The 17,150-nt window shown below is 34.9% G+C and overlaps 3 protein-coding genes across 3 annotated transcripts; 2 read left to right on the forward strand and 1 right to left on the reverse strand.

Annotated features, from left to right (window-relative positions):
• The first annotated feature begins 2,544 nt into the window (after positions 1-2,544).
• LOC116109517 (mitogen-activated protein kinase homolog NTF6) lies at positions 2,545-6,304 on the forward strand. Its single transcript, XM_031395742.1, has 6 exons — positions 2,545-2,871; positions 3,235-3,364; positions 3,493-3,630; positions 4,873-5,205; positions 5,381-5,564; positions 5,659-6,304. The coding sequence occupies exons 1-6, from the start codon at positions 2,717-2,719 to the stop codon at positions 5,832-5,834; spliced, it is 1,116 nt and encodes a 371-aa protein (XP_031251602.1). The 5' UTR covers positions 2,545-2,716; the 3' UTR covers positions 5,835-6,304.
• Positions 6,305-7,922: 1,618 nt separating this feature from the next.
• Positions 7,923-12,113, forward strand: LOC116109516 (uncharacterized protein YKR070W-like). The gene is made up of 12 exons (XM_031395741.1): positions 7,923-8,119; positions 8,195-8,298; positions 8,402-8,437; positions 8,605-8,678; positions 8,798-8,838; positions 9,568-9,639; positions 9,772-9,967; positions 10,571-10,666; positions 10,773-10,840; positions 11,136-11,343; positions 11,456-11,539; positions 11,912-12,113. Exons 1-12 carry the CDS (start codon positions 8,001-8,003, stop codon positions 11,969-11,971), a joined length of 1,158 nt encoding a protein of 385 aa, XP_031251601.1. The 5' UTR covers positions 7,923-8,000; the 3' UTR covers positions 11,972-12,113.
• A 1,099-nt stretch (positions 12,114-13,212) lies between these two features.
• On the reverse strand, positions 13,213-16,325 carry LOC116109496 (enoyl-[acyl-carrier-protein] reductase, mitochondrial-like). The gene is made up of 10 exons (XM_031395711.1): positions 16,016-16,325; positions 15,819-15,916; positions 15,310-15,441; positions 15,071-15,214; positions 14,885-14,987; positions 14,295-14,394; positions 14,075-14,151; positions 13,911-13,989; positions 13,632-13,750; positions 13,213-13,515 (listed from the first exon to the last, which is right to left on the reverse strand). The coding sequence occupies exons 1-10, from the start codon at positions 16,195-16,197 to the stop codon at positions 13,422-13,424; spliced, it is 1,128 nt and encodes a 375-aa protein (XP_031251571.1). The 5' UTR covers positions 16,198-16,325; the 3' UTR covers positions 13,213-13,421.
• Between the last annotated feature and the right edge of the window lie 825 nt (positions 16,326-17,150).

Genomic DNA, 17,150 nt, shown 5'->3' on the forward strand with positions numbered 1-17,150 from the left:
CTGTCCTGAGTTTTAGAACATTGGTTATAAAGCCTTTTAAATACCAATTAAATATTTTTTATAAGTCATTAATGAATCATATTGGTAAAAAAATGTAAAGTAAATCTTGTTAAGCTCACATTGTTACACTTCTCAATTGCCGGGAACCTTAATACCTTTTTGGGGGGGGGGGGGGGGGGGGGGGGGGGGGGGGGGGGGGGGGGGTGGTCGGAGTCTAGACTCTATTATTAAAACTTACCCAAGGTAATATATTGTGTTTCCCATATTACCCCTAAATAGTTGAGCATTTGATCCAAATTAGCCTTATATTTATTAAGATTTACAAAACACCAAATTCACTCATGCATACATTTTTGTCCTCATTTTTTAAAAATTTTCGGATGACATTGCCCTTGTTATTATCATTATTTACAGAAATGTTATTGTACCCAGAGCTAACCACCACCGTGGATCGCCGTCGGAGGCTGCCAGATATGTGGCACTGCTGGCGTCACGGCTAGATTTGTGGCACTGTTGGCGACCGCTAACGGTGGTGGCCGATTGCCGGCAGTGGCTTGGGGTGTTTTTGTTAAGTTTAAAATATTTTTGGTTGTTAGGGTGTTTTTGCTAAATTTGAAAAGTTGGAGGTTAAAAGAAATTATTCAAAAAATAATTAAAAAAAATTATATTAATATTTAAAAAGGAGGGCAATTTAATGATCTATATAACATAATTTATCCTCCCAACCAAACATATTATTCACCAATTTATTCAAACCAACCAAACACATTTTTTAAACATTCCCAGTAATCTTCAAGGTGATTTTTTATTCCATTAATATAATATTCCTCTTTAATAAAATATTATATAATCCAAACGCTCCCTAAAGATTTTAAAACGAAAATGCACAGCTATCCAATTTTGTATTTGGTTTTACTTAGGGATATTATCAATTAGGATACAATTTTTTTGGATTTTTGTATGGAAGGACAAAAGTTATAAATTGTTCAATTAAGGGACAATAAATAATTATGTAAGGATAGATTTAACATTATATAAGGGTCAAACATAATTAAACAAATTTCATTTTTTTTTTTTACAAAATAAATAATAAAAATTTAAATACTAAATAAAAGATTTAAATTATCTCTTTTTATAAAATAAATAATAATTTTTTATTTTATAAAAAAATTATTTTAGTTTTAAATATTAAATATTTCATTTTTTCAATTTCCTATGAAAAAAAGTTGGTTAGTTTTTCAAAATTATTAAAATTTAGATTTTAAGAACTAAATTCACTTAAAAAAAGAACAAAAGAAAAAAAAAAAACTAAGGATATGTAAGTCACTTTATCCTTTTCCCGTTAAATATTGTTACCTTCGTCATGTAATCAGTGGCATAAAAAAGTAATAAAGTTGAGATTAGATAATATTTTTCCTTTTTAAATATGATAAAAATTGCTTCATAACCTAATTTTATTTACAAATTTTTTTTAATAGTTAAGGGAGAACGACTTACACATACCCAAGATTCATCGTAAAGACAAGTTGGTATCCAAAAGGTTTTGAAATGACAAATAGGTACTTTCCGTCATGTTCTGTTAGTGATTTCTGTTTATTACTGTTTATTAATAGTGAAAAGACTAAAATGCCCTTAAAAGTTTGAATTTTAGTTTTTTATAAATTTAAAATTTTCAAAAAACCCCCAAATTCCGGCGATGGTGGCCGGAATCTGGCATTGGGGGTGGTGGGGGTGTTTTTGTCATTTAACAAACTTTTTATATATGGGGGTGTTTAATTAAATTAGCAAACCTAGGGGCTTTTTTAGAAATTTTTAAATTTATAAAAAACAAAAATTGAAACTTTGAAGGGCATTTTAGTCTTTTCACTATTAATAAACAAAAATCATTAACCGAATATAACGGAAGGTACCTATTTATCGTTTCAAAACCTTTTAGGTATCAACTTGTCGTTACGGTAAACTTTGGGTATGCACAAATCGTTCGGCCAATAGTTAATAATTAAACAAGTTAGACTCACAAACTCATGTAAGTTGCGGCCTCATATGTCATGATTGTGAGACAAGTATTACGCTTTAAATGTTGTTAACCAACCATGGTAGTCTTGAGATAACATTCGGTAGTCTTTCATTAGATAATATTTTTCCTTTTTAAATACGATAAACCTAATTTTATTTATAATTTTTTTTAATAATTGATAATTAGTCAACATACAATTAGACAAGTTAGACTGATTGTTAAGCAAACGAGACAAGTACTACGCTTTAAATATTGTTAATCAACTCAAAAATAAAAGAAAATTCAGGGAGAAGCCGCGTAGACCATTTTGACTATCTTACGCAGACACGTAATAAATATCATCCGGTGGAAGATCAGTAAAAAAGAAAATTCGCGGAGAAGCCGTGTGCACTATTGTGACTATCTTACTCGGACACGTGATAATTATTTCAAAGTTTGAAGAAGGCCAACGCACTTCATCCAGTAGAAGATCAGTAAGAATTAAAATTCAAAGTCATACATTCATTGGTCAAGCTTAAAAACGCCTTTGATTTCATATATCTATTCAAATTTCAAAACCCAATTGTAAAAGCACACCCCGAAGGGCCCCTTCTCTTCCCCCTCTTTATCATCTCTGTTAACATAAAAAGCACAGACTTGACCTAAAACACTCAAGTCTTTCATTTTGAACTTAACTTTTATTGTTTTCTACTTCTCAAGATGGAGAATGATTTTGCTGTAAAAGGAGAGAGAGGAATCTCAATGTGTGGAGGCAGATACGTACAGTACAACATTCTAGGAAACCTTTTCCAAGTCTCCTCCAAGTACGTGCCTCCTATTCAGCCCGTCGGTCGCGGCGCATACGGCATCGTTTGGTATATTTTCTTTCCTTTTGAACTTTCTGTTTCTGTTTTTCAACTTTTGGAATTAAACAATCTGTTTTAGTTTTAAGCTGCTGGAGCTTGTAAAAGTAGATTTATTTTAAAAAGAGATTCAAATTTTATGCTTTAGTATATTTTATACTGTTTGGAAATTGGACATTTGGACGGATATTTTTGGCTTTGCTAAGGTGAGGATTTTTTTTGTTTAATTTAATTTAATATTGTTTTGATTGCGTGTTTTTAGGATGATATTCTGTCTGTTCTTTCTATCAAATCGTCTATTTATTATGTTTAAAATTGAATTTAATTTTCAGATACTAACATAATTGATGTGGTAAAACTTGTTCTCTGATGCAGTAGTGCAACAAATTCTGAGACAAAAGAATCTGTTGCTATAAAAAAGATTACGAATGCATTTGATAACAGAATTGATGCTAAGAGAACTCTCCGCGAGATCAAACTCCTTGGCCACATGGATCATGACAATGTATGTACTTCACTAAACTTTCTCTTTTTTGATGTGTTTGTGAATTGATTGTGTCTGATTTGCAAAACAGATTATTTGTATTTTCTTGTGCCTTAAACTAGAGAGATTAAGGCAGTTGTATGTTGCAGGTTATCAAGATTAAGGACATAATTCCGCCAATGGATAAGGAAAAGTTCAATGATGTTTATATTGTTTATGAATTGATGGATACTGATCTACATCAGATAATTCGCTCCAACCAGGCTTTAACAGATGATCACTGTCAGGTAAATTGGTTGGATTTGTTTTCTATTCACAAACTAGTGGTTTGTCTAATTAAATGAGCTCTTTGCATCACATGTTTGCTCTATAGAGAAAAAAAATTCATCCAGATGGTGGGTCGGTAAGATTGTTTCAAATATCAAATTGTGAGCTGGCTTGCAATATTTTTGTGAGTTAACGTGCTCAGCCAGTTTTTGTGAGTACTTCTGTACCAAATGAAAAAGCTTAGTAATGTTTTTACAGACTGAACGGATGTTTGATTTACAAGTTTGTAACATCATTTAGAGGAAACATAGTTTCATCCTTCCTTAACATGCCAAATAATTATTTTTCGTGAATGATTTATTCAGGCTGAAAAGAAATAAGATTTGTCTTAGAAAGGATTAAAAAACTTGATGCTCTCACCTTATTCATTTCCTGTGGAAGATCTAAACAAAACTTAATGGATAACACAACCTACTTCTTGAACCCTGTTGCTCTTCTCGTCAACGGTGTTGCCTTCTATACTCTGTACTTTGTACTTGATCATGCAATTGTTCTACAAGTTATGTAGTTTAATACAATATTTTATACTTCTGAAATACACATTCTGCTATCAAAACCATTTACATATGAAGCTTTCACTTTTGACATGTCAGTAAGATGGTTTGCATCAAATATGGAATTTGGATGAGTTTAAAGATAGCGTCGTCATTTTATTATAAAAAAATGTATAACAACCCTGTTGTAAAGCATATCATTTACACAAATATACATTTTTAATGATTTCCCTATGAAGTGAATTAACTGATAATCTATTTTCTTTGACTGAAGAGGTAAAGTTCTTCGGAACAGTAATATATGACAAGTGTGTATCATAGTGTTTCAACACTGCTTAGAGTTGGAAACAGATTTTTCACATGCTGAATTGCTCAACCAGCTATACTAAGATGGTTAATACTGTTGTACTAGAAAGAGAAGCCACATATTGCACTAGAGGCTGATAGTTTATCCTTTCTTATCCTTAAATATGATCAAGGAGCGAAAATTATGTCTCTTTCTTTCTTATTGTGAATTGCATTTCATGAGCATTCCATTGCCAAAATTATGTCTATTTGATTCATTGTTTATTATCCAGTTCAAAATCTAATGGAATGGCTATATATGAGCTTGAAGGCGTCTGAAATCAGTTATATGTTTGACAAATTAGCTTGAGTCAACCAATAAATGGCAACAACTAAAAATAGCTTGTTTAATGCCTTTGGCAGTATTTCCTGTACCAACTGTTGCGGGGACTGAAGTACATACACTCTGCAAATGTATTGCACCGGGATTTAAAACCCAGCAACCTGCTTCTTGATGCAAACTGTGATCTCAAAATTTGTGACTTTGGGCTTGCAAGAACCACTTCAGAGACAGATTTCATGACAGAGTATGTAGTCACTCGTTGGTATCGAGCCCCTGAATTGCTGCTGAACTGCTCAGAGTATACTGCAGCTATTGATATTTGGTCTGTTGGTTGCATTCTCATGGAAATTATTAGAAGGGAGCCTCTTTTTCCTGGTAAAGACTATGTTCAGCAGTTGACACTTATAACTGAGGTACTCATCCTTTGTTGGTATCTACTAACCAACTTTTGAAACTATTAGTAGCATACTTATGGTAAAGATGTAGTATAGGTGTTTCAAGAAGTGCTGGACTAGTTGCATATCTTAGTTGGTAAGGTATTATATCTGATGTTAATGACAACAAATTTCTTGATTTTTTCCAAAATAGTTGTTAGGTTCACCAGATGATTCAGATCTTGGATTCCTAAGAAGTGATAATGCTCGGAAGTATGTCAAGCAGCTTCCTCATGTACCCAAGCAACCCTTTTCTCTGAAGTTCCCAAGCATGTCTCCATTGGCAATTGATCTTGCTGAGAAAATGCTAGTTTTTGATCCAGCCAAACGGATAACTGGTATGCCTTTTAGCATAATATATCTGCAATAAACCTATTAAGTTTTCTCATTCTCTTATTGATATGAACATCTCTTCTTATGATGCATGTAAAGTTGAGGAAGCATTGAACCATCCATATCTATCAAGTCTTCATGAGATCAACGAGGAGCCCACTTGCCTGTATCCTTTCATCTTTGATTTTGAACAGACAACCTTGAATGAAGAAGATATAAAGGAACTCATTTTTAGGGAGTGTATGAAGTTCAACCCCGATAAGATGATTGAGTGATGTGACTGGCACCTGTCCTTTGTTTCTGTTGTTTGTTATATTAAGAGTGATCTGGAGGGTTGATTATGGCTTGTAATGCTTGCATATATATCATATGTGTAGAAATTCGGTTTAACCATAAAAAATTGGGAGATGGGTTCTCCCTTCGTGTACTGACTATTGATAGATAGGGTGGAATTGCAGTATGGATTTATATAAGTAACTGGATCTTGGGTTTGTATGCATAAAACAAGGCTATGCTCTCCTAGGCTGTGTTTGTATATTGTACATTCAATTTTATTAATGTTGAAGAACAAAATAATACCAAAATATAGAAAACAGAAGGAGCAACGATGTGCTGTTTCTGTTTCCCGGAGTGGAAGTATTTTTCTATATTTGTAGTACCTTTATCTTTGATCTGGAATATTTTGGATGCCTGGATGTCATGTAAGGCTGTATTTGGAAGTTACTTCAATGAAATATTTCTGGTATTTCTATTCATCTATGCTTATGTATAAGCAGTAAAAAAAAATTATGTCCATCCAGGTAGATGAGGCCCGTTCTCTCTAGTAATCTTATTAAACAGATGGGCTTGTTGATAGTTATATAGGGTTTGTACATTATCAGGTGCATGTTGAAGAACTTCTGGACCCTTTTTTCTTTTTTTATGTCTCAGTGATTAAGCAGGTGGAAAGTTTACAGTGAGTCACAAGGCTCAGATTCTCATATTATAGTTGCAGCAGATTTATAATTGACATATGATTAAACATATTTATGATGAATTTCACTAAAAGGTTTCTTCACATTGAAGTTGTAGCTAATTAATCTCTCTATTTAGCTTAATACAATTACTGGGCGTGAAGCCATAAAATAGCGTAGAAACAACACCAAGTTAACCACTTGGTCGTGGTCGCATGATAAAATCTTAAGACTATTCAGAGGTTTTGAATGACCACCAATAATAAATAAAATATGTGAATATTTTCTTGTCACACATAAAAAATTAAAACTAATCCATTTGTGTAGTAAACGATTTTTTCCCACCCAAGGTTTGCCTTAACGACTCTTTTTCACCCAAAAAGTTTCATAAATTCTCATGTTTAAAAGATCACACTGATGTTCACATCAATCAATCAGAGCTTAGAAAGACTTTGTATTATCTATGAGCTGTCATATTGTCCCAAGATAGAAGAGATGCGGCTTTCACTAACCCAACAGACTCAAATTTTATCTATGAGTGAATAAGGACCGCACACTTGTCCCAACTTTATCAAAATAAAAAGATAAGGATTAGAGAATGATCCCCATGTGTCATGACAACTTGCAGAAACACTCATTACATTGACCTAGAAGGTGTATAAATGAGCACCTCTTTTCACGAAAAAAGGAGGTTGGGAATATGAGAGCTAGATATAGATTTGAGCTTCATTATTTCTTTATGTAAAACAAAATATTTATTCATCTTTGTATGACTTACGGGCAATATCATAAAAATAATTAGAGAATAATAAAATAACAGTGGACGTAGGATTTACTTTAAGCATTCGAACCACTATAAAAACCTCTCTTGTCAGTCTATTATTTATGTTTCTGTAATATATATAATTTCAGTACCATATTCAAATCTCATAGATCAATCACGTATAATTTTTAAAACTCTTTTAATACTTTACACGTAAGAGTCATTGTTGTCAAAATAAAAAATTAACGTAACTAAAATTTATTTTTGTTCGTGACTTACAGTACAGGAAGATTACTGTATTATCTATTTATCTAATATAATTTATTTAATTTTATATTTTTAATCGTAAAAATAATATAAGAGAATTGGAGACGACATGTACATACTACATACACCCAGAAACTCCGTTCCGTTAATTTAAAATAGAGTAATGTTACAGTCACTAAGAGTAGTGCACCAAATAACGTGATATAATCTTGATCGTTGATTAATATTAAGTTATAATTAATCGATGATCAGAATTTTACTATGTCATTAGACGTCATTAGGTACACAGATTCGGTGCACTATTTCCCGTGTCTCTATTATTTTCCTTTAAAATATATATAAAAAAAAAAAATTGTAAAAATGAGAAAAATACAGTTCAAGGACAGTGGAGAGAGCTTCAATAACCTTTCTCTTCTTCACTCAAACTGCTGTCAAGATCGATTGAGAGCAAAACAAAAATGAGATTCTCAATCTTGAGAAAAGCTCTACAGAGTCGAAACACAAATAATATATCCTCACTATTCAACTCCACAACTACTTTTCGTCCATTCTCACAAGTCTCCTCGCAATCCCAACGGTACGCCTTCTACGCTTCTATTTAATTCTTTTCTCAAAAACATTCATTGATTTAAAGCTCCATTCTTAAAAACAGACCTTCATTTGGTATTGCCTTCGATATCGACGGCGTCCTTCTGTTAGGCAACACGCCTATTGGTGGCTCTCCTTCGGCTCTTAAGAGACTCTACCAAGAATCTGGTACTGACTCACCTGAAATATTGTTTAACTTTTTTGGAAATTATAAAGCTGAACCTTTTTTCACCCACTTTTTTTTTTTTTTTTTTTTCCATATTGTGGGCAGGTGATTTGAAGATTCCTTATGTGTTCTTGACTAATGGTAAGTTGTTTAGTTTATTTTTGGATTCTTCTGTCTTGGGATTCTGCTGATGATTAATATTGTATTGATTGTGTATAAATTTTGGCGTTGATTTACATATTGGTTATTGAAGAACTAAATAATGCATTTTTAATAAGTTCATTGGCAACGATTCTGAATCTCAACAGGAGGTGGTTTTCGTGAATCTAAAAGAGCCTCTGAGTTGAGTAAACTTCTGGGTGTAAATGTTCTACCTTCACAGGTTCTGCTACTTTTTTATTTTTTAAACTATATCTGACTCCAAACTCTGCTTTCTTTTTTTTATTATAGCGCTTAGCTCTTTTGCATTGATCAGCTCTTTAAATTGTGATTACAATGCAGGTCGTACAAGGCCATTCACCTTTTAAACAGCTGGTCAATAGGTAGGCGTTTATATTGAGTATGATTTATGGCTAATTACCAAGTTTCAAGGACTTTATATTCATGCTGACATTGAGGATCCCTGAAATATTAATTAGATTTAAATTTATATTATGTGTTACAGCATTGTTTGAGAGACTAGAAATAGAATATAGTTGCATCCAAAAAGGAATCGATTTGTTTTGGAAGTAGAGGGTTGGTATCACATGTTCGCCCATCAGGCATCTAGACCTCTTTTGAAGCAAAGATCATATGCCCTTGATTTTATTCATCCCATAAACTGTTTCATGAAATAAACTTAAGTTGTATCTGTAAGCTCACCAAGGTGATGATAAATGTAAAATATAACCCCAGGGTTTGGTTGAGTGGTTAAGAACCTTTGTACAAGAGGTCAGAGGTTCAATTTCCTGGGGGCATCTGACTTTGTAATAGTTATATCACACTAGTTCTTGGTTACCATGGTTGTAAGGCCTACCCAGGCTGCAAGTAACTCTTGCTTCTCAGTTTAAAACTCAGTGATAAGGGAATGGGACTTTTGGGTATCCAAATTAAAGAAATTTACAAGCCAATGAAATAACATGTGAGCATGCGTACCAGAGTTGAAGTAAGGAAAAAATATAAAATGAATGATAAATAGAATAAGTAAGATGTTCATATCTGTGTTCAGTATTTTTTTTTTTTTTTTGGATCTCAGTATGTTTGTCTCTATGTTGATTACATATTTACTACAGATTTGAGAATGAGTTGATTGTTGCTGTTGGTAAAGGTGAACCTGCTGCAGTGATGACTGAATATGGATTTAAGTAAGCTTTTGTGACTTGTCTGATTTCTTGGATTATCTGCTTCCTTTACCGATATTTGCCTAAGCCTTCAAGAATTTTGTAGCCTGAGTTTTTAGCCCTAACTCACTTATTTGTGTATTGATTTATCTGCAGAAATGTTCTTTCAATAGATGAGTATGCATCCTACTTTGACAACATTGATCCACTGGCACACTATAAGAAATGGACAATTAAACATGCTGCTAATCAAAATATAACATCTAAAGAGATGGCTTCAAGAATTTACTCTCAGAGAGTTCAGGCAGCATTTATTGTTAGTGAACCTGTTGACTGGAGCAGAGACATTCAGGTTGCCTTATGTCTTTCTTATCTTATTTGCATTCACTGAGAGGACTTCTGATTAAGTTATGAACCATATAGCTGGTATGAGATGCAGAGCACTATGGCTTGTTACACACTAGAAGAACAGTTAAGAATATACCATAGGCCTCTCCTTTGGTACTAATGCTGCTGTATTGGTGTCCAAAAGTATGACAATGCTATATTTGAATGGACCATGAATAGTGAGACTAGTTTTCTTAGAATGATACAGGTAGTGTCAAGAGGCCTGAACAGTCCAACCTCTGGATCTTTTCAGCTTGCAGATCTTACTGCTCCTGAGAAATGATTTAATAGTAGCTGAACTGGATTGTAGTGATGGTTGTTTAGCTTGTTTTAGTGCTTAGAACTATAGTGTCTAGCGAATGCCTTGAGTGGCCCTATATTGGAGGTTTGAGGGGGACTTTAATGTTGTTATTTTCTAGTGGTTCTAAACTTGCTCCTTTTCCAATTTATTCATTTTTTATATCTTCTATACAGTGGCTTCTTTTTAATTGAATTATGTAATCTAACGTTCTTGTTGAAATATGATGCTTGGACTCTTGAGTTAACTGGTGATAGATGTCACTATTAGGTTCTTTGCGACATTTTAAGAACTGGAGGTCTTCCTGGAAGGGAAACTGGACACCAACCTCATCTATATTTTGCAAATGATGATCTTGAATACCAGGTTTGTTACGATGTTGACTATAGAGGTTAATATCTGTTTCTTGTGTTCTTGCTGCAAAATCATTTGGAAAACTAGTGATGTACTGACAGTGTGCCACGAAAGGTAGGCTACTTTCCCTATTGAACGTCTTGGTATGGGAGCTTTCAGAATTGCTTTAGAATCCATCTTCAATAGGTAAGACAACTCCACTTGCTGATGCTATACCCTTTGAATATTTTCAGCGAATCACTAGTGTTCTCTTGGAGGGCCTCCTATGGATGGGCAATAACTGAATGAGTACAATTGCTCAAATGAGTTTTAGGGTACTATGTGCATTTTAGAGCCAGAAAACTTTTACTGAGTTGGGATGAATAGACATAAAATGTTGAAAAATTTAACCCCTATATCATGTCTTTGCTGGCCTGCCATAGACTTCTAAATTATCAATATCATGTGATTCCATGAATAATGCCTCTAGTTAAATATGCAGAATCCACCCCAAAGCTCTGGAATATACTTCTTTTGGCAAGCCAAATCCATCAGTATTCCAGAATGCTGAAACTGTGCTAAAGCAACTAGTGTCATCTCTTCATCCTAATGCTCATGATGTGAATCGTGCAACTCCTCAAAGTCATCTTTTCAAAACACTATATATGGTAGGAGATAACCCTTCGGTTGACATCAATGGTGCACGCCAGGTTTGTCTCACTTGGCTTACAAATGTTGGTTCATATTTTTGTGTCAGTAATATGAACTACATATTTTGTTCAGATATTTGAGTAGAACACTGGATTTTGTTTTACATTTCAGGCTGGACGACCCTGGTTTTCAATTTTGACTAGGACAGGGGTTTTCAAGGGAAAGGAAAACCATGCCAAGTTTCCGGCAGATCTGGTAAGCAGTTGATGAGTTCCTGTAAAGTGTCTGTACAAATGTACTTTCCTTGCTATATGTATTAATATAAATAGTATCAAAACAAGGCAATAAACACACAGCCACATCTTTTCTTTTCTTTTTGTTTTTCCCTCCTCTTCTTTCAAGTTTCCCTCCCTTGTCAAATTCCTGGGCTATCATTGGATAACCAAAAGATGCCTGAAACTGCAATCCACTCTACCTTTGCCTTTACCCTGGCTTCTTGATGACTAGAGAAACCAGCTATCTGAGTGGGTGGAAAGTGTAGTATCAATAATTTGGTGTTGAATTGCTATTTAATCATACTTTTGTTTGAGGTTGCCTAAGTCAAATCGTTTATGCCGTATTTTGCAGGTTGTTGACACCGTAGAAGAGGCTGTGGACTACATATTGAGAAAGGAAGTCACCCATTAAAAGTCTATGTGCCCATATTCGATCAAGATTTTTTTGCCTCATTGTTTCAAACACAGCTATTAATTATTTTTGATTAAAGGTTGTTCTATCATGTACAAGTCAATTCAGTTTAATAACATCATTTTCGTCAAGAATTATGATAACCTAGGGTGTGTTTGGTTCATTATTTTGGATAGGATTTTGGGAATAATATTGGGTAGTTGGATAGGGGAGTATTAGGAGGTAAACTTTAAAAATTTATGAAAAAGCCCTTTGGTTTGCTAATTTAATTAAAGACCCTAATATATAAAATAACAAAAACACCCCACTACCTACAGTGCCAGATTCCGACCGGCCACCACCGTTGGAATCTAACCGAAAAATTTCGTTACGACACAAACCTGTCGGATCTGTGTTGTAACGCGTCGCAATGGCCTTTTCCGACCAGATCCACCGGCCACCAAAGATGGACTTCTTTTGACATTTTCCGACGGTCGACGACAACATTTGGTCGTAGATCTGGTCGGAAAAAGCCAGATCTACGACCAAATGTTGTCGTCGACCGTCGGAAAACGTCAAAAGAAGTCCATCTTTGGTGGCCGTCGTTTTCGGTCAATGATAGCCAAGATTTGGCCGTCGTTGATCGTCAACGATGGCCATTTCTTTGGCCGTCGTTGATCGTCAACGATGGCCATTTCTTTGGCCATCGTTGACGGCTAGATCCGTGATGGATCTTGCAGAAAAGGCCAGATCGGTGAACTTCTCGCCATTTCTGGTCGGTAGGTAGGCCGTTGTACAGATTCCGGCAACCACCGACGATGGTTGCCGGAATCTGGTAAGTATGGGTTGGTGGGGATGTTTTTGTTAATTTTTAAACTTTTTTTCTGGGGGTATTTAATGAAATTAATAAGCTTAAGGGGTCTAAATGTAATTAAAAAAATATAGTAAAATTTCTGGAATAATATGTCAAACAATATTTGGGGAATAGGATTGGGAATATGGATAAAAAAAATGAACCAAACATGACCCTAGAGGTTATTTAAATTACCGATATAGTTACACAGTTGAATAAGAGTTCTTTTTTATATAACTTACATCATGCTCTTGCCAATCAACTATTTTTTCGTCTCATTGTTTTGCCTCGCATCTTGAATTCAATAATCAAAGTGTAGAACACCTGCTGTGCCCATCACAACCGTGGAAGGTTGCAAGATCGGCGCCCAATTTATCAGCGGAAAACATAATTACAAAGGGAAAAGCAAAATAAAAGTAATTTTTTATTTAATTTGACAGTGAAATAAGATCTTGCTCAACATAATTACATTGCAGTTAATAGTTCAGTAATAAAATATGTTCCATATTGTACAACATACAAGATGGTGTAATGTGGAAGACCTGATCAACTTTATCTGAGTTGTAATTTGATTTTCCCTTTTTGCAGGTAGAATTTTAGAGTGCTATTACATCCCGACTAAAACTTCAGTACTTGTTTAGGTTGGCTACCCTGTGATCCAAGTGCTTTATCCAGTGCAATCTGAAAATTGTCAAAAGGAACCAATTCCATCCTGCAAAGTGGAGCACCTCAACTGATAAAATAGATGGCTCATGCTTATTGACAGATATTAAACTGCCAAGTTAACCAAAAAGAAGAGGTTGAGTTTGTCTATGAAGGAGAACATACTCATATTTCAACTTCCCTTCCCGTACAAGGCACAGAAGATAATCTATCATATTTCTGCACTCCGTAGCTTTATCTGAACTTAGCCATTTCTGCAACCAAAAACCCTTCAAGGAAAGATCCTGCAAAAAAAGTATATTTAGGACAATGAACTCGAGGATGATCCCATGAATTGTGTTTTTAGAAACAAATAATTGTTCTGCCCAGGCTTGTACAAACATAACCTGAAAAGACATCAACACACTGTAACAATAAGAAAAGAATGGGAAAACCATGGCTTACCTTAAAAATGAAGGATGAAGTTGATACGGTGACAGGTTTCTTTGACATTCCACCATAAGTTACCATAGTTCCTCCCTGTCTGCAAATGAGAAGTTATTGCTTTCCTAAGAGAGATTAAATTTAAACCCAACAGTTCCTCAATAATTCAGTACTGAAGGTTACACCTCAAGAATTTGAGAACCAAAGAAGCAGAATTGCCCCCAACACAGTTGAATCCCAAAGCAGGTTCAGGTAAATTAGCCTAGAATGTAAGGAGATGTAAAATGGCAAGCTTAAGTTATGTGAGAAACAAATACGCACTAAAAAAATGGAATCCTTTAATAAACCAGGCACACCAGAAGATCAAAACCTTCCCACTTATAGTGAGTAAATAGATTATTATACCAGGAGACCCTTGACATTCTTCACTTCCAGTTGGCTCTCAGTAAAAACTTCATCTGCCCCAATATTTTTAAGTTTTTCCTTCGCTTCATCTGATCCTGGCCTGAAGCAAGCTGAAGATGGTAAGTGAAGTTATGCAGGCATCATTCATCAGATTACAGAACTTCAGAAAGTACAGAGATGAATCAAAAACACATTTCCTGTCACATTGTAAACTTCTATAACTTTTGCATGTGCCTAGCCATAGGACCTCTTCTACCTAAATATTTGGAAGGATGTTACCAGCATCCATTGTTTAACAACAAATATATCAGTTTCTTTTTCCTTGAAGTAAGAGAATTTTCAAGTCTTTTCTTTATGCATGTATGAGCATTTCTAAGGTGATGTCTTCGGGAGCATAAAAAAGGTAATGAATACCATAATTCCCTAGTTGAAAGTGGATTACTATTAACGAGTTTAAAGACATAAACATAAACAGAACCTACTGAGAAATATAGTGCTCAGAATTATCAACTTTCAAACAAATAGCTTTATAACAAGCTTAGATGCGCAAACTCAAAAAATTAATACATTACTTCTGAACTCGAAAGTACCTGTCCCTTATGATATTAATGCTATGGATGCCACGAAATTTTGCAATCTGAATTATGCACTGTCCTACAATGCTTGTAGCACCATTTTGCACAATAGAATCTCCTGATTATACCCAGAATAATCAGTAGAAACGGTAAAAGAAATACAAAAGCATCAACATTATCAAAATGAACATATGGCCGTACCAGAATTTAGAGTCGTGAAGTCTTCAAGCATCCTTAATGCAGTCAAAGGATTAACAGTAATTGTTGCAGCATATTCCATAGGTGAAACCTTATTAATTTTGTGCCAAACACTCTGATCTTTGACAACATAAGTCTGCCATGTCCCTACGTAGAACAAATACAATCATCACTGAACAAGCTCAAGCAACTCGCTACATATTTCACCTTCAAAGTTGAGCAAAGAAAAAAAAAAAATGTACCAGAAGACGGGGGTGATGGAATGACCCAATCACCGGGCAATAAACCTGCAACCTCTGAGCCCACTGAGTACACCTCTCCAACACCCTCATATCCTCCGATTGCTGGCACCTGTGGCCTCACTGGGTACACTCCTAAATAACACCACCCATTTCCACTCAATAAAGGTTTCTTAACATATACTCTTAAGAGGGCGCACGTTAAGATACAACAAAGAAAAAAATTTGATTATATCAATTAACTTTTATCTATAGAATACAAAGAAAAACAGTCCCCTGAATTCATAACAGTAAAATTTTGAATTATTGTAGTCTTAGTCTATGCAATAACAACTCAACAAACAAGAATGATTCTGAAAACGTAGCAATTCACTTAACATATGTTTTATAGAATCATTCACAATTTATCAAAACATAAGAATTTTTAATTTTCAATTGTATCAACAAACTACATATTACAAGGGGAAAAAAAAAAAGAAAAAAAAAAGAAAAGGAAAGGAAAAGCCTTTGACCTTGAATGCGGTTGATATCAGACGGATTGATGGGAGCAGCCAGCATTTTAACGCACACGTCATTCTGTTTCACTTCAACCGGCGGTAAGTCTATCACTCTGCAATATTCCACACACAGTTACTCACTCAGTGCTATACTAAAAAATATATGCCCATCGCATTATATGTAAATAGATAATCAGTGCGTATAGGTGTACTTGGTGACGGCGTCAGGTGGGCCCTCGCGCTCGTACACCACGGCCTTGGACGGCGGCGACATGAGAGCCGAGAAGGCTCGAATGCATTGAGCTTGGGCACCGCGACAATAGGTCCATTTGAGACCGAAACTTTCTGCTGATTTGTTAAAAGCTTTCGCAGCAACTGACCTTGCCAACGCCATCTCTCCCCGAGAACACAATAGTCACAGTGTACTCTCCTGCTCAAGCTTTAATCGGTTCCCCTCTATGCGATGCCGTTTCCGCTCTTCATAAGTTCGAGATATTGTCACGTAATCATTCATTATAATTGGAAGACAATTATTTTAAAGATTAAATAAAAAAAAGAACACAAATCTCATCTGTATTAACAAACAAATATTTTTTTATCACATTAAAGGAGGCTTTATAATATATATCTTTATGAGATTGATAAATGTTCGTTTATTGATATAAATAAAATATGTATTTTTTTTTTTTTTTTAAGATGAGTGTCGTCCAATTAATGATAACTCTGGAAATTGAAACGATAAAAAGTTGATGGTATATTACATTTTTCAATAAATTATATATCGAACATATTTTTGTGAAAATTTGTTTCATATCGTAAATGCAAAAAATCTACCTTTACAGAAATATGGTCTGATTCCGTGAGGTTGAGGCTACTAGCAATCCGTAGTACCTATGGCTATACACGCAAGAAAACAAGCGTAAAGCGAACGGAAAACACCGGGATGGTGTTTGCTGTAGGCACTCCGACGCTCAAGTCAACAAGGCTGAGTGAGACTAATTTAGTGGGGGTTAGGGAAATAGAAGGTTACTAGAAGTCTAGTCGGAGACTATAACTATGGCTGTGATGCGAAATTTTCAAGAGTGAGAACTACGGGGTCTGAAGGTGTAATGTCTTCTCCTGTAAGAGGGTTGACCTCTGTTGAAATAGCGATTGTAGGATCTTCGAGTCCCAGTAGGACTGTGAGTCCTTGGAGTTGAGGTTTTGTGAAAAAGGAGAACCTTTGATTCCCTTACCTTAGTGGGAAAATGAGTCCTAGCAGGGCTAAGGCACGGATCTTAGACGGATTAGGATAGTGATGGACCTCTTCGATAGAGTTCAGATAATCCTAAAATAAGTAGGCAACCC

This window comes from Pistacia vera, unplaced genomic scaffold, assembly GCF_008641045.1.
Source record: "Pistacia vera cultivar Batoury unplaced genomic scaffold, PisVer_v2 Contig581, whole genome shotgun sequence".
Classification (NCBI taxonomy): domain Eukaryota; kingdom Viridiplantae; phylum Streptophyta; class Magnoliopsida; order Sapindales; family Anacardiaceae; genus Pistacia; species Pistacia vera.